Below are 24,328 nucleotides of genomic sequence, written 5' to 3' on the forward strand. Positions count from 1 at the left end.
GAAAACGGACTTTTCAATTAGCAGAAAACGAATTTATAAGATTATTTTCGGAGCCCTCTCAAGTGCCCAGGGCGGTCTCTCAATCCTCGGAGCCCCTGGCTGGCACCTCCTAAACGGCTGATAACTCCGCCCTCCGTGCGCCTCTGCCGCCCGTTTACTCCCCTCCCCTGTCCCTTTCCACTGCGGCTGTGCGGTCCAAATCGTAGCGGGCGCATGCGCAATGCGATGCCCGCTCCTGGCAGGGCATCGCAATACCTATTGCGCATGCGCCCGCTACGATTTGGACCGCACAGCCGCAGTGGAAAGGGACAGGGGAGGGGAGTAAACGGGCGGCAGAGGCGCACGGAGGGCGGAGTTATCAGCCGTTTAGGAGGTGCCAGCCAGGGGCTCCGAGGATTGAGAGACCGCCCTGGGCACTTGAGAGGGCTCCGAAAATAATCTTATAAATTCGTTTTCTGCTAATTGAAAAGTCCGTTTTCTACCACAAAGGTACCGTTTTTATGTTCTGGCTGGATCAAATAACCCTATTTTAATGGTCTAACATGCAAAAAAGTGGTGACAGACTCCCTTTAAAGGGTTAACTTGTATTGACTTACTGTATACTGTTTAATAACATGTTACTGCATTTTGTATATATGTTATATACAGTATATCCTTTTCATTTGCACTGTATTTGCGAGGCTCTGTGGAAACGGTTAATGAATACTGGGAGACTTTAGGGACTTTAAATGAGAAGCTGGTTATTTTCCACAGCTACTATAGGGTTTAAAAAATAGCATGTTTTGGAGGAGATTAGCGAGATATTGTTTACCACCAAAACCAGACAGATTGACCTTTTGAATGTCTGGTTTAGCTCTATTATGTCTAAAAACCTGTTTGTGTCTGGAAAAACTGGTGTGTCTTTGCCATTGAATATCATTGAAGCTCTAATGTAAGTAAGTCTATGACAGACGGTAGTTGTAACAATTTATCTGTTTGTACTTAGTTTCTCCATTCCAACCCTCCCACTAGAAGGTTCTAGTTCAGCCAGAAACTGTATATAAGTAAAGTAGTCAAAGCCACTAGTGTTCTGCCATTAGGGAACAGTTCTTAGAAGAGTAGACTCTGACACACTATTGAGTGATCGTAAGAAGATGCTGAGACGGGGATACTCTGCCACAGATCCTGGACCACCAGCCTTTGGCCATGGTACCAGCCTTCTGAGAGAAAGAGATAGAGGGACAGATAGCTCAGGCCTTTCCTCAGCATCAAACCCTTCTTCTGCCAGGGAGAAGATGGAGAAGCCAGCCCTATGCCTCGCCTGTATTGTTTTGTACCTGAATTCCGACAGTAAAGAAGCACACTGGTTTACTGCAGACCCTGACTCTCTGGACTTATTTCCCATTGGGGTGCACCATGCCTTACCATCTCTTCTGAGAGAAGCAATACATGGTGACACCTCAACTGTGTCTGGGGTACCCAGCATAACGTTGGGGACACCCCAAACCTGTCCATTGCACTAGTTTTACGTTTTTAGCACAGCATATTAATTATAATGGGGTTCAGTGGAGATCTGGTCACTACCCAGGAAATATGCCACACATGTACCGCAAATGTGAAAGAACTTAGAAGCCCTAATTGGCTGCAAGTTCTCCCAGAAGTGGTTGCAGTCAGCAGACTATCACAAGCGTCTACGGTACCAGTGATACACGCTGATGGCAATGACCTATGTACTAATTTTTTAATGATTTTCATTATTCGATTGGACTTTCATCGTTTTTCTACCCTCTTTACCAAACTATTAGTCATATGGTCTGAAGTAGTTCCTTTTGTTTTGTGGAGCAGGGCACATAATGATGAGGCCATTGAGCGGGCCTGCCATCTCCTTAATATACGGCTTTCTAGGCATGTTCGGTCTCCCAGAGGGGTGGTCATACTTCATAAGCAGCTTGAAGAGGATAATAGGCGCCTTATAGTACAAGATGGAGTTAACCTTAATGAAATAGGATTGGCTGTATTCTTGTCAGGTTTACAAGAAGCCAACAAGAAGGTACTTTTCATATTGCTGGGCGTGGATGCCAAATCTCAGGGTAGATATACACCTGGCTCTGGATGGTGGTGTGGTTGGACCTTGCCCATGTGGTATACAAGAGAAGAGGAAGTCATCTGACAAAACTAGGACATACCCATGGTGGTGGGGCATGCAAAGTGATCTCCAGTGATGTTGCTGTTATGACATTTAATAGGACAAGGTCTCCATGTTTCAATAAAGCCATGGCCCTCCAAATGTTCCTCTCTGTGCCTTATTTGGGGGTTGCATTAATTTCAAGGGAAGTTCCTATACCGTGGAACAGGTTTGCTAGTTTCAGCAGTCTCTTTCACCCTGAAGGACAGAGATCATGTAAAAGGATCTTCGGATTTTTCATTGATATAGTAGTGTACCAGTCTTACATGATGTTGATCTAATGGTTCCTTAGCAATAATATCAGTTTACAATATTTTATATTAAATTTCAGTGTACATTTACATAACAGATATGTTTTTAAGTTATACTTTACAACTCTTATGAAACCTCCGGGAGGCTCCCAGAGAAAGGAGAGACCTACTGAACAGTTGGCAAATGCAAGGGGCACAGCATTGAGGGCTGCTTTCTACTGGGGCCATACAAAAGTGGACATGGGCTCCAAAAATAGGCATGTCCACACACCCTCCAAAAAAAAAAAAGAAATCGCTGCTAGTCAACTTAAAAAAGTTACCAAATACTATATGTTTTAAATGATTTAATTAATGGGAGCCTACAGGTTCCTGAGATATGAATTTGGAAGTGATGCTATTTTACAGATGGAAGTGGCATTGAATGGGTTTTGGTACCTCATCATATTTTGAAGGGGTTATCTGGTTTCTGGAGTATCTCCCGTTTCTGATCCGTTTTTTCCAACCATTCTCTGTTGACCCGACTGCTGCAATGACATCATGTCGACAACACCTGACTGCCGCAGCCAATCACTGGCCCCAGAGGTGCACTAATTGAGGCCAGTGATTGGCTGCATGTGTTGTTGATGGTGGGACATCTTCGCTGTAGTCAGGTCAACAGAGCCCAGCCTGGACACGCAGAGCAGCAGCACCAGTAATGTTTGACCTCTTTCTGAAACTAAACAACCCCTCTAAATTCAAAGGTGTACATAAGCTCATAAGATCTGCCTTACTCACATACCAATTATACTTTAGATACTTTTGTCTAACCATTTACTGTAATTGTGACAACCTGCAACCTCCTTAAGAAAATGACACTGAAGTTGTAAGAGCCCCCACCCTGATCAGCCTCAATTTCTTCTTCTATACTAAAAAATCTCACCCCATGTCTTCTCTATTGTAACCTTTTTCTTTCTGGTAACCCTTGTTCTCCCAGCAGTAATATGATCATAAAATACAAAAAAAAAGTTGTAAAAGTTGAAAAAAAGGTGAAATAAATGAGCAACTTCAAATCTGCTGTAACTGCAATGCAAAAGCAAACACAAAGATGGAGGAGCACCCTTTTATAGATGAGCAGCTATTAAGAGCCCATTAGCGGCTATTATAAAATATGGAAATAAACTTTTTACCTGAGGAATCAGATGCAGCAAGGCATCTCCCAAGAGGGTCCCCACAGCCAGTCCCACAAACAGCTGTAAGATAAGTTTATAGCTCTCTTCACAAGAACTGAATATAATGAGAGTAGCTCCAAACATGGATCCAATTGTCAGAAGTAAAACCGCAATCGTGCTGTATCCATACCCTGTGGAATATTACAGCATTATTAACATGTATCACACAAAAACAGCTAAATAGTGCGATTTAAATGAGACTCACTTTCGAGAGTTGTGGGAGGTGGGAGCTGTGTACTCATGAAGTCTTCTACTGGACATGTGCAGGAGAGAAGCTGATGAATTATTGCCGGACTGATCTGTTTAAATTGTTCCAGGGAGACTGGAGATCGGCTATTTTGTAGAACAATTTTCACAAGTTCGTATGAAGAAAAGCAGTGGTGACTCTAAAATAAAGATAATAACAGCTTGAAAAGTCAAACACAGTTAGGCTACTAATAGCTCTATAGCTACTAGAGAGGGGTTATTGATCCAGGGAGTTATTCTGATCGCCTGATTGGAGTCGGGAAGGAATTTTTTTCCCCTTTAAGTGGGGAAAATTGGCTTCTACCTCACAGGGATTTTTTTTTTGCCTTCCTCTGGATCAACTTGCAGAATAACAGGCTGAACTGGATGGACAAATGTCTTTTTTTGGCCTTATATAGTATGTTACTATGCACTCACTGACCAAAAAATTATTTAATACCGCGCCAAGGAGGAAATGTTGGAATGAAACTTTTTATGTGTGGATGTAATGATGGGATATGGAAGTGATTACAATACTAGAGAGAAAGGAGAAGTTTATTGAGGGAAACTTTACAATTGAAAGGAGTCTCTAGGACCCTGTTGGGCCGCCTCCAGCCTGGATACAAGATGAGGTATGGCCTTTAGCCTGGATACAAGATGAGGTACGGCCTCTAGCCTACATACAAGATGAGATATGGCCTCTGGACTAGATACAAGAAGAGGTATGGCCTCTAGCCTGCATACAAGATGAGATATGTATTGTGGGACATGGAAGCCTACATGTTCTGTATGGTATCCTGCTGTACATTTGCCCACAGATGTTACAGCGGAGCCTGTAGATCCTGCACACTCGTAGGTTACTGAAGCTGGCATCCCAGCTGGTCCCATAAATTCTCTATTGGCGATAAATCTGGTGACCAGGCAGCCAAGGAAGTGTAATCTGGTAGAGACATTCCTGAAACCCTTGCAGTGTGGGTGAGTGTTATCCTGTTGAAAAATGCCAGCTGGAAGCCCTACCATGAGAGGCAACACATATGGCTGCAGGATGTCCTACACATATCGCTGAGCTGTTAGTGTCTATCATATCACTACTAGGGGTGACCGACTGCCGTATGTGATGGCTCCGCAGATCATCACACCAGCAGTGGGGGCAGTGTACCACTCCACAGCAAAGGCAGGATTGAAAAATTCACCATGAGGCCTCCATACTCAAACACAACCATTGTGAGAACTCAAACAGAAGATAATATTGTTCCAGTCCACTGCAAACAAAGGTGACAGTGACACCACTGCAAACAAAGGTGACAGCGGCTGGCTGGCAATGGCAGGACACATCATGGGCAATGTGACACCAAATTTCCTTCTCTTAAGAATCTGGAGATGGTCTGACCAGAGAAAGGATGTATAATGAAGGTGTCACCTATGTCTGGATGGTGAACACCGAAACTGTGGGAGCTGCTTGTGCTTGTTGGTGCTTCAAAAGATCCGCTCTACTGGTGGTCTGACTGGGCCATCCTGGGCCTGTCCATCATGTTTGCGTACTCTCACTCTCACTCACTCCTACTCGCACTGCTCCCAACACCTCGTAAACAGCTAGGTTAGAATGGCCTAAATGGTAAGCAGTTCATCGAAATGGCCATCCTGCTTCTTTCAGCCCAGTGAGGTTCCCCCCTCAAAGTCTGTCAGCTGGGCAAAATGTCTTCAAGCAGTTAACGATCTCTCACCAAGAGGCACACTACCCAAAAGTAGCCTCTGAGAGCCTTTTTAGAGTGCAGCGGGGAAGCATTTTTACACCGTTATGTGGCAAGGCCCAGTGTCTACTCTTACCACATCTATAATCATTTACATAACTGCCTCATAACTACGTGCTGGGTTTTACAGCACATTTCTACAGAATATGGGTGCATTATGTTTTTTTGTCTGATGGGTAATTTCAGATGTTTTTCCATGAAAAATTCTAGCCTATTTTACTCCAAATAGTAATGATTACATATCATTTAAAGGCCATAGACACTTTTTACATGAAAATAATGATTTTCTTTTTATGATAGTAGTTACCTTGAGTAAAAAAAAATGCCCTAAGTTTCAATCTGCTATCTTTATTCCTTAAAGGGGTTATCCAACCCCTATAAAGCCCCAAAATGCAGAGCCCTTGACACAGGTTATACTTACCTTGCTCCCCGGCACCAGTGTCGCTCCTGTTGCCTACACAGCTACCGCTGCATCTGCAATGAGCCGGATTTGGGGTACTGCTGATGCCACTTATGCAGTGGGCCAGGATACGGGTGGATAATAGTTTGCATTTTTTTGTGACGCCAATTGCAGCGTGCACAGGGTACTATCCTAGGGCCCTTCCAAGGTGTTATATTGCACGTCCCAGACTAGGAATGCCAGAGTGGTGTAATGGCCTGTAATGTCTCTATAGGGTGGTGATAATTGTGTCAACGGTGTCTCCAACCTGGGTACGGCTGGGCTTCTGGCTCACTTGCAATAAATTTGAGTGTAGTGATAGTAGGAGTAATAGAGGTATTTTGCAGCAGAAATTATTTCTAGACCTTTAGGTGAAGTTTAAATGCTTCTTTACTGAAGGTAACTTGTATCCAAGCAGTATACCGCTTTGGTCTTTGGTCCCGGCAGGTTTTAGCAATCATTGGCAGGAATAAACACTTCTGCACTTTAAATCTGGAGCTTGCAGGATAATTTGTCTGCTTGGTAGCTTTGCACTTGTGACACGAACTAATCTTCTTCACTTTTCTGTACCTTCTGCTTTGTGGGGACAGACTATCTGAGGAGGAATGGCTTCTCCTAGGTCTCTGGACTTAACTCACAGATAGTTTCTTAGGGGATGCTTTGTTCCTGGAACTCTGGAGATTGTCTGCTTTCTTCTCATCCAGCTGAGGCTGCAGATCTCAGACTGGAAATTTGATCAGGTCTCAGCCGAGACAAGATTCTTGCTGTCTTCCCTATGCAGGGGATCTCCTGAACGCTATCACACAGCCTTCCCCAACAGGGGTGGCTGGCACACTGACCCTAACTTCCTTCTCCATCCATGCTGCAGGATATGGGAACAGTCCACAGAGGGGGAGCTAAACTGGAATAATCCATTCCAGCCTAGCTATACTAAACTAGGACTAGTACCTGGCCAATGCATTGCTGCCACCTGCTGGTAAACCTGGAAAACTACAAGAATAGTAAAATTTAACATGGTTTTACATGCACATTTGTGGAGACATAATGTAAATTACATCAGAGGACAATGTAAAAGCTCTTAGAAGATTGTAGCGGGTAGAGGCGTGTAGTAACACAACTTAGGGGTGTTATACATCTTCCCGTCACGTGGATCAAAACATCTGGTGATGGGGGGGCATTTTTTTTAGCCAATAGCAGGCCATGACGGGAACGAGTCTCCCTAGCGTCACCCGCAATACCAGGGAAGCCACAATCCCCAAACTGCAATCCGATGAAAAATTTGTGGAGTGACATAAAAAATGCAGTTTTTGATGCCAAACCCAAGAATGCAGAAGAACTGTGGAATGTAGACCAGTCAGCTTGGGCTGGAATCTCTGTTCGCAGGTGTCAGATGTAAGTTGACTCCAGGCCACACAAATGCAGTTATCAGAAATAAAGGTTATACAACTAAATATTAGTCCAGTGATTAACAGAAAAGCAAATTTCAGTTTATAGTGTAAACAGTGGCGTAACTAGAAATGCCTGTGCCAAACAGCAAAATCGCTGTCTCTCACGAGGCCCGGCAGCCGCTCCGTTCGTTTCCTACAGTGTCACTGTATAATACTGATGATGGGGACCTGAGAATAAAATCTCTTAGTACTCATCGTGGGTCGGCCCCTTCTGAGTTTGGGCCTCAAAGCAGCCACTTCCCCTGCTTCCCCTATAGCTACGTCCCTGAGTATAAATATTCCAGTGTGTAACTGGAAATGCAAATACTGCTAATTTTTTTGAACAGCCTATAATTCCCTTTTCTTCATTTTCGGTTTAAAAATTTATATTTTGTTCATGTTTTCATTTGGAATTGTATGCGCTCCCAGTGCCTTTGGGTATATGAAAATAAATGCTATTATGAGGAATTAACTTTTTCTTAGTTGTTTTAAACACACTGCTATTATTTTCCACCTAATGTGTGCATGCACGAGTGTGCATGTGTTCTCAATGGGGAGAGGCGAGTAAGACACCTGTGAAGGTGGATTATCTTCATTGAGAACAAAGGATCCTACAGATCCTATAAACTGTGAAGTCAATGCACCAAACACTTGCAAAGGTACCTCCGACACACGTCTTAAAAATCATTAAAACCAACTATTTTATTCCATCTTGATTCAGGGCCGGACTGGCCTACCGGGATACCGGGAAAATTCCCGTTAGGCCGGTAGCCCTGACTGCCGCACGGCCGGCCGTGCCGACAGCTTGATTACACCAGAAACAGTATCTCCATGAACAAAGGCTAACACATTTCAAAAACTGGGTCCATAAGTGGCAATTGGCAGTTTGTGGTAGGTCCGGCTACAGGGTTTGCACTGAATTCGATGAGCTTTAAAGGTGTTGTTCAGCTTTAACACCGATTTTAGCTAGTGCCAGGACAGCGGTGTACCTAGAGTAAAAAAACTACTCACCTGCCATGTTGTGTTCCTTGCACCAAAGGTTTGGCTCCTTCCAGTCCCTGGCATGGAGTCATTTGCACTGCTGCAGCCAATCACTGGCCTGAGGACTGATGTGTTCCCAAGCACATGACTGGTTTGTTACATCAGTGCGGGGACTGGAAGGAAGTAGACAGCATGCATTGTGCTGGAACAGAGTGGCAGGAAGCAAGTGAGTACCTTTGTTACTTTAGGAGCCCTCACAACAGACATAGGGTCCCACAGCAAAATGGACCTCAAATACATACATATTAGTGGTTTAAAGGCTCAAAGAGCTGCCATTGAAATGACTTTTTCCCAATTCTCCTTCACAGACATTTAGTAACTTTTCATATCTCATGTATTATACAGTGCAGGTTTTTCTTACCACGCTCCATCCTGCTGAATGACCCTGGTTCTCAGGAACATCATTATGCATTCCTTTTGGCTCTTCATTCGTCTTCATTGCGGGGACAGGTACCGGTTCATGGCTTGTTCCTGGGATTACAAGACTCCGCAACTTCTCCTGTGGTTATGGTCGGTCTTGATACAGGTCATTGCTGCTTTCAGTCTTCCTATAAGTTCATCTATTTCTAATAAATGAACAAAAATAAGTGATTACTATTATCATTCATAGTAAATCTATAGTAGCAGGTGACTTGGTGTGAGTTAATTTATTACCTCATTATTATAGATCATCTGTCAGCAGATTTGTACCTATGACACCTGGCTGACCTGTTTACATGTGCACTTGGCAGCTGAAGACATCTGTGTTGGTCCCATGTTCATATGTGCCCGCATTTCTGAGAAATGTTTTAATATATGCAAATGAGCCTCTAGGAGCAATGGGGGCGTTACCGTTACACCTAGATGCCCTCCTCTCTCTATAACTGCCACACCCTCTCCACTTTGATTGACAGGTCTAGGTGTGATCACATTTACACAGTCAATCAAAGTGGAGAGGGAGCGGCAGTTACAGAGAGAGCTGAGCATCTAGGTGTAATGGTAACACCCCCGTTGCTCCTAGAGGCTCATTTCCATATATTAAACTATCATCTTTCTCAGCAATGTGGGCACATATGAAGATGGGACCAACACAGATGCCTTCAGCTGCCAAGCGCACATGTGACAGGTCAGCCGGTATCATAGGAACAAATCTGCTGACAGATGCCCTATTATGGGGTAAAAAATACATCTAAACTCACACCAAGTCACTTGCTACTAACTACAGTAGGGTAATCTTGAGATGAGTGACAAAAATCTGCACTGAAAAAAATCTATGTGTATCCGTAGCCTAATGTCCTCACAAGAAGGTTTTGCTGTAGATTTTTCCATTGCTAGCTTATCAAAATCCACAGGGAAATCCACACCAATTCACAAATCACTGTAGATTTTGATGCAGATTTTTTATTTATTTATTTGCAGTTTTGCTGCAGAAGATTTTAAATCTAAAATAAATTTTAAAAAAAGGCAAAAAAATAATCTTTTCTGATCTCATACCACTCCAGTGATGAGGCTTTCCCGATGTTGGTCCCAGTTCTTTCTGCTCCAGCCAGTAAGTAATGCTGTTTATTTTTTATTTTACATGATTATCCGCCTTTGCATATTTTTCCGTAAATCAGTGCAGAAATCCTGCAGTATTTCTGTCCTGTGTGAACTTACCTTGAAACTGATGACTGGTACCAAACAGTAAAGCACTTTCTCATAACACATACTGCACACGAAAATTTACCTGCAGCATACAGCTCATTTGTTCTATTTAAGGATTTGAAAATGGAGTCTGTAAAGAAGTCCACGCCGGGTAATATGTCTCTTCTGACGCAGATGTGCTGTATGGATGCTGTGAGGACCACTTCAGCAAGTCTGGGGAGGCTCAGTTCATCAATACTGTGCAGCACCCCAAAGTCCTTCTCCAAAGAATTTACATCCGAACACTGAGAAACCAAATGAGGGGTCATAAGTATCTTGTGTCATGGTAATTATATAGGACAAGGACAATATCTGCAGGGTGTCTACAAACCGGATTCCAAAAAAGTTGGGACACTAAACAAATTGTGAATAAAAACTGAATGCAATGATGTGGAGATGGCAAATGTCAATATTGTATTTGTAATAGAACGTAGATGACAGATCAAACGTTTAATCCGAGTAAATGTATCATTTTAAAGGAAAAATACGTTGATTCAAATTTTTACTGTGTCAACAAATCCCAAAAAAGTTGGGACAAGTAGCAATAAGAGGCTGGAAAAAGTAAATTTGAGCATAACAAAGAGCTGGAAGACCAATTAACACTAATTAGGTCAATTGGCAACATGATTGGGTATAAAAAGAACTTCTCAGAGTGGCAGTGTCTCTCAGAAGCCAAGATGGGTAGAGGATCACCAATTCCCACAATGTTGCGCAGAAAGATAGTGGAGCAATATCAGAAAGGTGTTACCCAGCGAAAAATTGCAAAGACTTTGCATCTATCATCATCAACTGTGCATAACATCATCCGAAGATTCAGAGAATCTGGAACAATCTCTGTGCGTAAGGGTCAAGGCCGTAAAACCATACTGGATGCCCGTGATCTCTGGGCCCTTAAACGACACTGCACCACAAACAGGAATGCTACTGTAAAGGAAATCACAGAATGGGCTCAGGAATACTTCCAGAAACCATTGTCAGTGAACACAATCCACCGTGCCATCTGCCGTTGCCAGCTGAAACTCTACAGTGCAAAGAAGAAGCCATTTCTAAGCAAGATCCACAAGCTCAGGCGTTTTCACTGGGCCAGGGATCATTTAAAATGGAGTGTGGCAAAATGGAAGACTGTTCTGTGGTCAGACGAGTCACGATTCGAAGTTCTTTTTGGAAATCTGGGACGCCATGTCATCCGGACCAAAGAGGACAAGGACAACCCAAGTTGTTATCAACTGCTCAGTTCAGAAGCCTGCATCTCTGATGGTATGGGGTTGCATGAGTGCGTGTGGCATGGGCAGCTTGCATGTCTGGAAAGGCACCATCAATGCAGAAAAATATATTCAGGTTCTAGAACAACATCTGCTCCCATCCAGACGTCATCTCTTTCAGGGAAGACCCTGCATTTTTCAACAAGATAATGCCAGACCACATTCTGCATCAATCACAACATCATGGCTGCGTAGGAGAAGGATCCGGGTACTGAAATGGCCAGTCTGCAGTCCAGATCTTTCACCTAACATTGCATAAAGAGGAAGGTGCAACAAAGAAGGCCCAAGACGATTGAACAGTTAGAGGCCTGTATTAGACAAGAATGGGAGAGCATTCCTATTTCTAAACTTGAGAAACTGGTCTCCTCGGTCCCCAGACGTCTGTTGAGTGTTGTAAGAAGAAGGGGAGATGCCACACAGTAGGTGAAAATGGCCTTGTCCCAACTTTTTGGGGATTTGTTGACACCATGAAATTCGGATTCAACATATTTTTCCCTTAAAATGGTACATTTTCTCAGTTTAAACTTTTGTTCCGTGATTTATGTTCTATTCTGAATAAAATATTAGAAGTTGGCACCTCCACATCATTGCATTCAGTTTTTATTCACGATTTGTATAGTGTCCCAACTTTCTTGGAATCCGGTTTGTACATGTGTGACCCTCATAGATCGATCTGCCCCTGACATGAGGTTTATATGACAGATATCTGTAAACTGGACATAGAGGGATGAATCATTGGGCACTAAGTGCACTCATTAGACAGCCTAAGTGTACCGATTAGACAGCTCTTCCAAACTGCAACTCAGAGCGTACTAACTGAACTGTGTAGAAGTTTAAAAGGAACCTGGCGCATTGCACATGGTGTTTGGTCTGCATTCACAATCTTGTAGAGCAGGAGGAGCTGAGCAGATTGATATAAGGTTGTATGGGAAAAGATTCAGTATAACTTGTATTTCATTCATTTTGTTCCCTGCTCATTCTAGTCTAGTGCCCGGGAACAAGGGTACTTTGGACTCTGGACATTTGTGGACATTTGCTCCTATTCCTACAATGCAAAGCCATCAACTCTCTACTTTATTGCAAGGGTTAACTTGCACTAGGATTTTTGCTGTTGTGTGCAATTATACTGTTTCATATTGTTGAATTGCATTTTATATGCTTAAATCCTGTTAATTTGCACTTTTGTTGCACTATATCTGCACTGCACTGTGGAGAGGGTCAATGCACAGCCAGCTAATACAGAGAGACTTTGGGACTTCCTACCTATGCACTGAGAAGTTAGAAATCTTCCACAGTTACTATAAGGGACCATACAAACTAAGTTCTGGAGGGGAAAAAAACTGACGCCCTGACCTTTTGATTGTCTGGTTTACCTTTGTTGTTTATGTCTGTAAAAATTGCTTACTCATTCCCATAGACTTGTACTGAAACTCTATACTAGTCTATGACAAACTAAAATTGCAACATTGTTTCTGCTGGGGCTGAGTTTCTCCACTCCACCCCTCCCACTAGAAGGTTCTAGTTCACTCCGAAACTTTATATAAGGAGAGCAGTTAGAGCCCCTAGTTGTCTGCAGAGGGGGACCAGTGCTCAGTAGGAGAGACTCTGACAGACTGTATGAGTGACCAGAAGAAGACGCTTAGATGATGATGCTAAGCCACAGACCCTGGGTCACCAGCCCTGGAAACAAGGAGCCAGCCGGATGACTGAGCCACAGACCCTCAGCCCCCAGTCTTCTGAAAGAGGGAGGGATAGCCAGGCCTTTCCTCAGCATGAAAAATTTTTCTGCCAGGGAGGAGACTGGAGAAGCCAGCCCTATGTCTTGCCTGTATTGTTTTGCACCTGAATTTCTCCAGTAAAGAAGCACCCTGGTTTACTGCAAACTCTGACTCTATGAACATATTTTCCATTGGCGTGTGGCCCACCTTACCATCCCCTCTGGAGAGCAGCAACATGTGACACTAGATGGTGTCTGGGGGACCCAGCATGATGTTGGGACCACCCCAAACACGGCCACTGCAGTAGTCCAGTGGCCAGTCCTACTCAGCTATCCCTTTCCGCTATCCCTGTATGCACAGTGATACAGAAAAGACTGTCAATCACTGATTAGGACCGGCAACTGGACTCCTAAGACTAACATGAGCAGGGATTTAGAGTAAAATACAAGTTACACAGAATATTCTCCACAAAGTTACAAAAACAAATTAAAAAAGCTGCTCATCTTATGACACACATTTTAGGATAAGGGAGACACATCTGTATGTTGTGACATCACTGGGTGTGTTGGGTGAGAGCTGGAGAAAGCCCTAGTCTATAAAGTTTGGAAGACAACAAAAATCATGTAAACCTGACTTGTGCTAACTTTTTGACGTACTGCACCTTGGCTCTTACCCCTTGTCCTTGGGATATTTGGAAATAACGCCTTGTTTCCTGTAGAATATCTTCTAATTCATTGGTGGACAAATAATGGCAGTCTTCATCTTTCCTTAAGTTGAGTATACTGTTGCGATAGAATAGGTAGTCCATGTTCAACACATCAGATGGTGAGGAGCAGAAGTCCTTTTTATTTAATATATAGAAGAGAAGAATGACTGAAATCTTCTGCATTGTATCATCATCCAGTTTACTCCCAAATCCTTTACCAGCCATTGATAGAAGAGTGTCAGCTTGAAGACACTAAAGCCAAGGTGACATGCAAGAAATATAGAATAGGGTAAGTTGCGGAGAATGAGATGAACTTGTTGAATGATAATTATGGAGAAGATTCTGGAACCAAGGCCCCGTGCACACGACTGTATTTTGGAACGGCATCCAATCCACATTTTTTGTGGATCGGATGCAGACCCATTCATTATAGTGACCCTGCGAAAAATGTGGATGCACACCTCGTGCTGTCCACAATTATATGTCCATTCTGCCATCCCACAAATAAGATAGAACATGTTCTACGGTTTTCAGACAAGAATAAGCATTTTTAACATAGAGCGGGAAATGTGGAATGCACGCGGCCAGTATACATGTTATGCGGACCACAAAATAGATACGGTCACGTGCCTTAGGTGAAAGAGAGGGCATTTCAGTTATGAATGCTACAGAGTTACAGATAAAGGCCTCATGCATACGACAGTATGTATTTTGTAGAGTGCAAACAACAGATCCACAAAATACAGATACCGTCCGTTTGCATGCTGCATTTTCCTCATCAACCTGCCTATTCTTGTGTGTTTTAAGGGTATTTTACAAGAAATAGTTGGCATTTGACATACTTAAGTACTGATTGGATCTTTCCCCTTATTATACTTCCTTCTGTATTCCTTGTTATGCAGGTAGAGTTGTGATGAGAGACTCCCATTGTGTTGCAGGCCAGGTGATTTTTATCACTTAGCCTGTGTAAGCCTATTTATTCTCAAATCTTCAAATTCAAGTTAAAACATCTTGTCTGCAAAACAAACAAGAATAGGATATGTTCTAAAATTTGCGGCACTGCCAGCACATGAATGAAATCTGTGTGCTGTCTGTATTTTATGCGGCCACCTAAAAATGAATGGGTCAGCATGCAATCCAGTAAAAAAATGCGGATTTCACGGAGCCAAAATACAGTTGTGTCCATCAGGCCAAAGAGATCACTAATCTGAGATTAAAGATGAATGGGTAATGTAAAGTTTAAAAAGCTCTTATTAGGGAGTATTGCCTGGCCTATACATTTCCCTACGCCAACTCACTGTCTGACACCTTGCAGCCCTGCAGCTATGCTGCAATTCAGCGCTGTAATTACACAGCACCACCCATTGTGTATTGGACAGAGCTGATTACTGCAGTGCTGCTCCCATTCACTTACGCTGGGTTCAGACCTGAGCGTTCGCGATGGAGCGCTCTGTATGCGTGATTGTACGGGCGTTTGCAATCGCGCATACAGAGACAAGCGAACGCCCAATGTCGCGCGTTCCCGCTGAAGTCTATGTACGGGAACGCGCTACAAGACGCCCCAAAGAAGCTCATGTACTTCTTGGGGCGTCGGGCGTTTTACAGCGCGGTCGTACGCGCTGTAAAACGCTCAGGTGAGAACCATTCCCATAGGGAATCATTGGTTCTTGACTGTTGAGCGTTTTACAGCGCGTCGGAACGCGCTGTGAAACGCTCAGGTGTGAACCCAGCCTTAAATGTAACCAGGTCCTTCTACTATACAGTGGATGGATCCAACTTCCAGTGCTGGAGCTACAAGAGAGCAGCTTATCAGGGGGTGCAGGGTGTCGAATGCCCGATGATTAGATATTGATTAAAAGGGAACCTGTTAGCACCAAAATGGATCATAAACCGCCAGCAGTACCTTAAAGCTGTTAACATCCGGCTTCTAATGATGTTCTCGTGTAAGGTGTCTGAGGTGCATGATCGCTGTAAAACAACTTGTATTCCCCCGCAGGTCTTATGCAAATGGGGCTTCCTTGCTTCGAGTCTAGGTATGCACCCCCCTAGCCGTCCCCTCTTTTGTTAGATTGACAGCCTGCAGCGCGGCCGGGATGGCATAAGTCTCGGGCATGCGCAGTGCGCCGCAGAAACCCGGCTAGCAGCTGCAGCCGGAGACAGGATCGCGCCTTACCAAGGAGTGCACCACGCATGCGCGAGACTTATGCGATCCCGGCCACACTGCAGGCTGTCAATCTAACAGAAGAGGGGACGGTTAGGGGGCGCGCTTACCTTGACTCGAAGCAAGGAAGCTCACGCGAGAATTTATCTGTTGGGGCGTTTCTTAGGTGGAGCTGAGGAGCTTGACTCGGAGAAAATATGACTCTTCTCTGGTCAAGCATGTAAGATATGACTCTTTTCTGTAAAGTAGCATAAAAGGCAGGAAACGGTTATAGGGCGATAAAATAGGACAGGTTAGTCCTGAGAAGATTATGGATCGATCGCTGGAAACTATCAGGGTAAACAAGAATTAAGGTACATCTGGTTTTAAATGTCAGAACATGGTGACAGGTTCCCTTTAACTATCCTGAAGACAGGCCATCAACAGTAAAATCCTGGAAAACCCCTTTAATTGCATATCTTATAAAGTGCTATCTACTGTACTCGGACTAGATTGTTATTGTTGACATACCCCTTTACGTATAAAGAATCAGTTAATACGGTACTAATTAAGTAGATAAGCCATCTAATTTACCATATTATTTATAGAAATGTATGAACTAGTGCATCGTAATAATATATCTGGCGTCAGTGCAATGTGGTTCACACCTTTAGGTGTAGACCAGGGGGTTGCCTGGCGTAGGTTGCAACATTTTTGCGACTTTTGCAAACATCTCACACAGTAAATGAGCCATAATCCAGGTCTAATCACACAGTTAGCTCTCAGGCTAGGTCTGCACGACGAGATTTGTCGCGCAACATTTTGTCGCACCAATGTCGCACGCCAATTTTTCTAATGATAGTCTATGGTGTCGCACTGCAACATGCGACATGCTGCGTCTACGACAGTCGCAAAAAATCCATTCGAGATGGAATTTTCTGCGACTGTTGCGTCGCAGCATGTCGCATGTTGCAGTGTGACACCATAGACTATCATTAGAAAAATTGTCGTGCGACATTGGTGCAACAAAATGTCGCGCGACAAATGTTGCAGTGTAGTTGTGCCCTAGTAGCGCGATACATGTCGTTGTGTAGACCAGTGTTTCCCAACCAGTGTGCCTCCAGCTGTTGCAAAACTACAACTCCCAGCATGCCCGCACAGCCAAAGGCTTATGCTAAACGTAAGAAAACATATATGGCATAAAATAATTTGCCCTTTTTTTACTATGTCTAAACAAGTTTATGGGAGGAGCTTGTAGGGTTTGTTTAGAAAGGACTTGGACCAATCAGATCTGCTCAGAAGTAAATATGGTATATACTGATGCTGAGGGGCTGGGCGAGGATTTATTTGGCTTTCACAAAACAGTGATTTTTTTTTCTTCATTTTTTCTTTCTCCACTTTGAGAGAGAGAGAACTTTTTTTTATTTTTATCTCCATTGATGTGGCCACCATAGGACATTGATTACCATAATGTTTCAGGAGGAGAGATGGAAAAAAATGACAAATCATGACTTTTGTGGTTTTGTTTTTACAGCCTTCACCGCGTGGTATACTGTAAATGACATTGACTTTACTTTGTGGGTCAGTATAATGGAGGTATATATATTATTTTTTTTTACTACTTCCTATTTATAAAAATAAATAAAAAATAAACATTTTTTCCACCAACAGAGCTATGTGAGAACTTGTTTTGCTAAATGACCTGTCATTTTTCTTGGTACCTTTTTGAGTTACAATTACATTTTATTCATTTTTTTGGGAACTGGGTTATAATTCGTGCTTTTTAGTGTTTTTGTGCAGCATTAAAAAAATAATACATTTGTTTTATAGTATAAGCTGCTATGGTTGCTCCGCATTTATTTTTCTATTTTTATTTTATATTGTTGATGTAATAAAGCAATTTGTAATGTAACAAATATTTTCCTTTTTTTTTTTAAATATTTTAACATTTATTTAACATTTAGTTTTAAAAGGGGACTTGACCATACAATCACTTGATCACTTGACGGCTGATATAATACACTAGGAGGCACTCTATTAGACCTCACTTCTGGCCTTCATTTGGCTCTTTGCTGCAATGAAAAGTAATCCAGTATCGGTACAACGCAAAGTGCACCCAGCTGTCCCAGAGTGCACCACACTCCAAATCACAATCTTTACAGGAATAAATACCGGTATAAATGATGAGTTTCCAGACCTCATTAACACAACTACTCAGAATTCTGTAGTCATCTTTCCATTTATTGATCTCTTGTTGTTTCAATGTTGACAAAACAGACTTAGTATACACGCTGAAGTTTCTCATTCCCATAGTCCCTCGCCACATGAGGTTTCGGGAGGGTCAAACCCCTTTCATCATGCTGTCTGCCATGGAAATCTGTATACATCCAGTGCTGATAGAGTGATAGAAGCCCCCTCCCTGTGTCTAACTGCTTAGATGTCCTGGTCGCTATTGACTGTGGCATCTAAGGAGGAGAATCTGAGCTAGCTCTTTAACCCAGACCGTGCCCATGCCATAAATTTATGACAATTCACTTTAAGAACCAGCTGTCAGTACCATATGTATATAATGCGTAATTTTGATGCATTTTTAGAGAAAAACTATTTCAACTTATAGATGGCGTAAAGTTAGATAGTTTTATTGGCACACAGACAGATTTTTTTGCAGCACAGACAGACTTTTTGGCACATGGACAGAATTCTAGTGCAAATCTGGCACAGGATTTCTGATACTCCAAATATACAAAGGTCCATGCTCCAAAGTAGTAAATTTGTCGAATATTACATCCTCCACTTAGTGAGAAATTCAGCGCCAGCGCCGTTCAACAGATTCGCGGAGGCAGAGGCACAAGAGCGTTTACATACCGATCTAGCCAGCCTTGTGCCTCTGCCCATAATGGGGGATGAAATGCGCATGCCCAGAGAATCTGTTGAACGGCGCTGGCGCTGGATTTCTCACAAAGTGGAGGACGTAATTAGAAGAAACTAGGGCGGGCCAGAGGGGAGAAGGGGGAGGGGTTTCATATGAAAAGCGCCGAGGGGCCTGGGCAACGGCTGCATGAACGCCGCCCCTGGGCACCTTCAGAAGCTAATTAACATATTAAGTAAAGGTGTTTTTCTGAGATAATCGGCGATGGACAGCAATATGGAAGGTAGCATTCTAATATGGGGAATGTAATCGATATTCTGATGTTAGTGTTCTATAATGGTGATTTTAGGTGAAAGACTCCATTTAAGACTGTGATTCGTATTCTTAGACAGTGCAAAGTAAAACACTATAAGTAATTCTACCCCATTGTGTTTTTCTCTGTCTAGGGGCTGAGGAAGCGAAGCATGACACTCTGAATCTGTGTGTTAGGCACCCCCCCCCCCAAAAAAAAAAAACATGCACTAAGCCCACTAAGTAGATAAAGTAAGACTGCATAAACTATTCCGTACCCTAAATTAGTGTTTCCCAACTAGTGTGCCTCCAGTTGTTGCAAAACTACAACTCCCAGCATGCCCGGACAGCATTTGGCTGTGCGGGCATGCTGGGAGTTGTAGTTTTGTAACAGCTGGAGGCACACTGGTTGGGAAACACTGCCCTAAATAGATGCATTTTTAAAATTTTTCTGGGTCCGACCTATTTCTTTAGTTTTGACAATATAATCTAATTTACAATAGGGGGAATTGACATATTCATGAGCGTTTGAATTAAAGACGTTGCCAGTATTGCCTTAAATACCTCAAATTATCCAAACATCTGGTTTTGATATAATAACAGACACTATGTTCTGTAGTTAAAGGGGATGTCCTGTTTCAGGAGAAAACTGACAGTACATGTGATCCACCTGCAGTAAATAATAGATTGTTACTTACCCAACAGATCCTGCACCGTTGTTCTGGTTCTCCCGGAAGGGCTGCAGCAGTGATGTCACATCGAAAACATGTCATCACTGCAGCCAATCACTGGCCTCTTCTGTGCACTGCAGAGTCCAGCGATTGGCTGCAGCAGTCATATGTTAGCAACATGATGTCACTGCTGCAGCCAAGTAAACAGAGCTCTGCCGGGAGAACTGGTAAGTAATGATCTATTCTTTATTGTAGATGGATCACGTGTGTTTCTTGGTTTCCTACAGAAACAGGAAAAATGGGTTGTCTCATCACTAGGATATTCCCAAAATGTCAGATAGATGCAGGTCCCACCTCTGCAGGGGCGGATTGGCCATAGACCTTACAGAGACATTTCCCAGTCAGCAGATGCTCAGGGGACCTCCTGAGCCCTCCTCACAGCCGGTCAGTGGCAGTTTTTGGGGATGTATTTTGTGATGGACTGTGGTATTTGGCTCTGTTGTTGGGGGGGGGTATAATGTGCCACAATATGGTATTGCTATCCCCGCCTACTTGTGTTGGCCCTGCCTTCCATCAATTTGGACCCGACTACAAAACGGGACCCCCTTTAGTATTTTGTACAGGGCCACTTTAAGTTCCCAGTCCGCCCCTGCGCCTCTGGGACTGAATCTTATCTCCAGAATCTAGACCCTGAAGCAAAGGAGAGCGCGCTGAGCAAGCACAACTGTTTTCAGAAGTCCCATAGCGGTGAATAGAGAGTGCACTGTGTATACACGGCCACTTCATTCACTGCTATGGGTCTGCCGGAAATTGCCGAGCCAGCGCTCAGATAGCTCATAGAGGAGAATGAAAAGTGGCCGCCGCACTTGTGCAGGGTGTTCTCTTTCACTTCGAGGAGCCCTTTCTAGAGATAGAAGCAGGTGCCAGAGGTGGAAGCCATTGGTGGCATATCCTAGCAATGTGCCACCAATAACTGAGATGAGAATAGCCCTGTAAATCAGAATGCAGCAAGTACAGTAAATGGAGCAATAAGTGAGGTTTATGATGAAAATGCTTCATTATTCTATATATTCTGCCCCATTTAGTTATTGAATTATTTAGCAGTAATGTGAATTTATCTTTACTTTTCAATAAAAATATAATTGTGCCAAATTTCAGATATAAACATAACTAACATAATAATTTGAAAATAAACAAATTCATAATTGCAATTTAGAGGTTTTTAAAAAAAAAAATGTATGCGGCATCCTAAATTTATAAGGTCATGCATAAAATGTTGTAAACTTTTCTTCCAAAATAATCTTCTTTGTGATTCGAAGGCTTAACTTCTCTTTGGTAAACTAGATTTAACTCCTAAGTTCTTTAGATGTTCAGCTCTACTGAACTAAAGCTAAATATTCTGGGCACGCACGTTGACACAATAACTGTGGTGTGGCATATAGAATGCTGCTGGAATACTAATCGTGTGCCCCAACATACTGAGCCCCAGCTAAACTCACTCCTAAATATAGGCTTTACCTACTTTATATGGTTTGAAGCTGAACTTATATTAAGTATTAATATAGTTAATTATCGTATCTATCTCCTATCTATCTATTATCTATATGTTTATCTATTATCAATCTATCTCATATCTATTTATCTCATATCTATCTCATATCTATCTATCTATCTATTATCTATCTGTCTATCTATCTATTATCTATCTATCTCCTATCTATCTATCTATCTATCTATCTTATATCTATCTATTTATCTCATATCTATCTATCTATCTATCTATCTATCTCATATCTATTTATCTCATATCTATCTATCTATCTATCTATCTATCTTTCTTACAGCTATCTATTATCTATCATCTATGTGTCTATCTATCTATCTCATATCTATTTATCTCATATCTATCTATCTATCTATCTTTCTTAAAAAAGCAAAGAAATTCTACAACATTCTCATAGTAGTTCAAGTGTGATGTCCTTTATTCACTAGAAAACGCAATGTTTTAGTCCTCTTACTAGGGCTGTTTTAATTTTTTATCTATCTATCCTTAAATTTATCTATGTTTAATGTTTTTGAGGAATTACACAATTACAAAATCCTCTTCTGTAAAAAAATATAAATAATAATCCACATTTGGCAGTACAGATTAAAATATAAATATAAAATAATTAAAAAATATTCAAAATGTTGTTATTACTTACAAAAAAATGAAATGAAATAGAAAATTTAATGAATGACAATTTAGACTAAAAAAACTAACAATTTAAATCTAAAATTATAACGACAAAAGCTATAGATTAAATAAAAGCAGAAGCTGCAAAAAAAAAAAGAGCATTTGGCGCCCAAGTTTTCAGGACTCATTTACTGACCCGATTGCAAGTTTGCTGTTTGTTAGGACATTCGACCTTCTCCAGCAACAATGTTAAAATCTCTTTCGAGCTGTTCCTGCGGAGGTCTGTTTCATTTCCAGGCAAGAAAGTCTGAAGAGTTTGCAGAAGTCCCTTGTGGCTGTAGGTCTGGTTGGTGTCCTCATGGCGGGATTCAGCATGTGCTTCCATGTAGAGTATATAAAATGAGAAGTAAAATGCTATCATCCAGAAAAGATGCTTCCTCCACATGATGGCTTCTATGCTGGGATCTAAACATCCACGGCATATAGGTTCCCAGTGCTACCAGTGCAGTATGAAGACTTTAAAGGTTAATACAAACAAGCCTGCTAAGTAGAATGACTGCAATGTGTTTTGAAGGAATTTATTAATTGGTTCACTAAGCTGATTTGCAGTGACAAGCTGCTTCTGGACAACAGGGGGTCTGTGCAGAGTTTACTGCATGAAACAGCCAAACTCACGACCATCAAGGCTTAGGAAATGCTGCTGCTTTTGTCAGATTGGAAACAAAGCGGCCAGAGAAATCTAAACTAAATAAAAATGAACTTTTTCTAATGTTTATTATTATATTTTTAACCTATTTAAATAAACAAAATTGAAATACAATTGTTATGTTGCAATTAGTTATTTTGGGTTACAAATTACAATAATGAAAACATAGAGTCGTTAGAAATAATAACACATAGATACGGAATCGGGGTGGGGCACCTTGAGCCCCACAGAGGAAACGATCCTAAGGGCCCACCCTCCATCTATACGGAACATGTCCGCTGTTCATTGCGCCATAGTCTTCGTTGTTCTCATTGGAAACACAGGGCATATCATCAATAAGATCTAATGGGTTATTTCTGAATCCACCCATAAGAAACAGACCCTAGTGACAAGTGGTTGGTTCCAAAGTGAGCGCCAAATTAGATTGTCTGCTGTTGGACCTTTGGGTCCATCATTGTGTCACAGCTTGGGTCCATGAGGGATCCTTTGATGCTTTGGTGTACCAGTCCTCATCTACAGGGGCAAAAGGGCAGTAAAAATTGGGATTTAGAGGGGTGGCATCCTCTCAGAGACAAGGGATTTAAAGGGTATCTGACAGAAGATTTGTACCTATGACACTGGCTGACCTGTTACACGTGCGCTTGGCAGCTGAAGGCATCCGTGTTGGTCCCATGTTCATATGTGCCCGCAGTGCTGAGAAACATGATGTTTTAATATATATAAATGAGCCTCTAAGAGCAACGGGGGCGTTACCGTTACACCTAGAGGCTCTGCTCTCTCTGCAACTGCAGCGCCCTCTCCACTTTGATCGACAGGACCAGGCAGTGGAAACAATATCATGCCTGGCTTGTCCTGTCAGTGAAAGTGCAGAGTGTGCAGCAGCTGCAGAGAGATTAAAGCCTCTAGGAGTAAAGGCAACACCCTCGTTGCTCCTGAAGGCTAATTTGCATACATTAAAACTTCACGTTTATACCTAGAGGCTCTGCTCTCTGTGCAAATTCTGCGCCCTCTCCACTCTGATTGACGGGGCCAGGCAGTAAAAACTTTTTTTTTTAAGTCTATGTTGAGAACTCTTAGTCAGTCTTACACATGGAAGTTTTGCAGTTGCCATGAAAAAAAAAAGAAAACTTATTTTCCGGTTAATGATAGGTTAAAAATATAAAACACACAGATTTGTCAGAATTGCACAAAACATTGGATTTTTAAATGCATAAAGCAAACAAATTACACACAAAAATTTTCCACTGTTGAGACGAAATGTAAAGCTGGAGCTTCCCATGGTAACCATTCATTAAGGAGTCCTTCAGTCACCCGAATGAATAATTTTTGGAGTGCACAGTTTGTTCAGTAACAGCCAAAGTACATGTGGGTCGTTGCTTAGCAACAGACAGCGCCTGCATGACAGCACAGAAACGCCACCAGTCTGCAGAAGACATAGTGCCACGTATTGAAAGGCAGCACTGCCACTCACCTCTGTCGTCAGTCGTCACTCACCTCTGGTCCCTGCGTAATGGTAATGTGAGCAAAATCATATTAGTGGTGGTGGAACTGAGTCCGTCTGGTGTGGGATCAGGCTCAATAATGCAGGCATTACATTACATATCCATAGCTCTTATCCAAG

At 42.4% G+C, this 24,328-nt stretch overlaps 1 protein-coding gene across 1 annotated transcript in view; it reads right to left on the bottom strand.

The window, feature by feature from the left end:
* Positions 1 to 9,053, bottom strand: part of SLC39A12 (solute carrier family 39 member 12) — a 61,593-nt gene extending 52,540 nt beyond the window's left edge. The window contains exons 1-3 of the mRNA XM_044294733.1: positions 8,868 to 9,053; positions 3,829 to 4,009; positions 3,582 to 3,754 (exon numbers count right to left, since the gene is read on the bottom strand). Of these exons, the coding sequence (XP_044150668.1) occupies positions 3,582 to 3,754; positions 3,829 to 4,009; positions 8,868 to 8,945 (432 nt within the window). The 5' untranslated portion in view covers positions 8,946 to 9,053. The remainder of the gene's footprint in view (positions 1 to 3,581; positions 3,755 to 3,828; positions 4,010 to 8,867) is intronic.
* Positions 9,054 to 24,328: the final 15,275 nt, after the last annotated feature.

The sequence above is a fragment of the Bufo gargarizans genome, chromosome 5 (assembly GCF_014858855.1).
Source record: "Bufo gargarizans isolate SCDJY-AF-19 chromosome 5, ASM1485885v1, whole genome shotgun sequence".
NCBI lineage: Eukaryota > Metazoa > Chordata > Amphibia > Anura > Bufonidae > Bufo > Bufo gargarizans.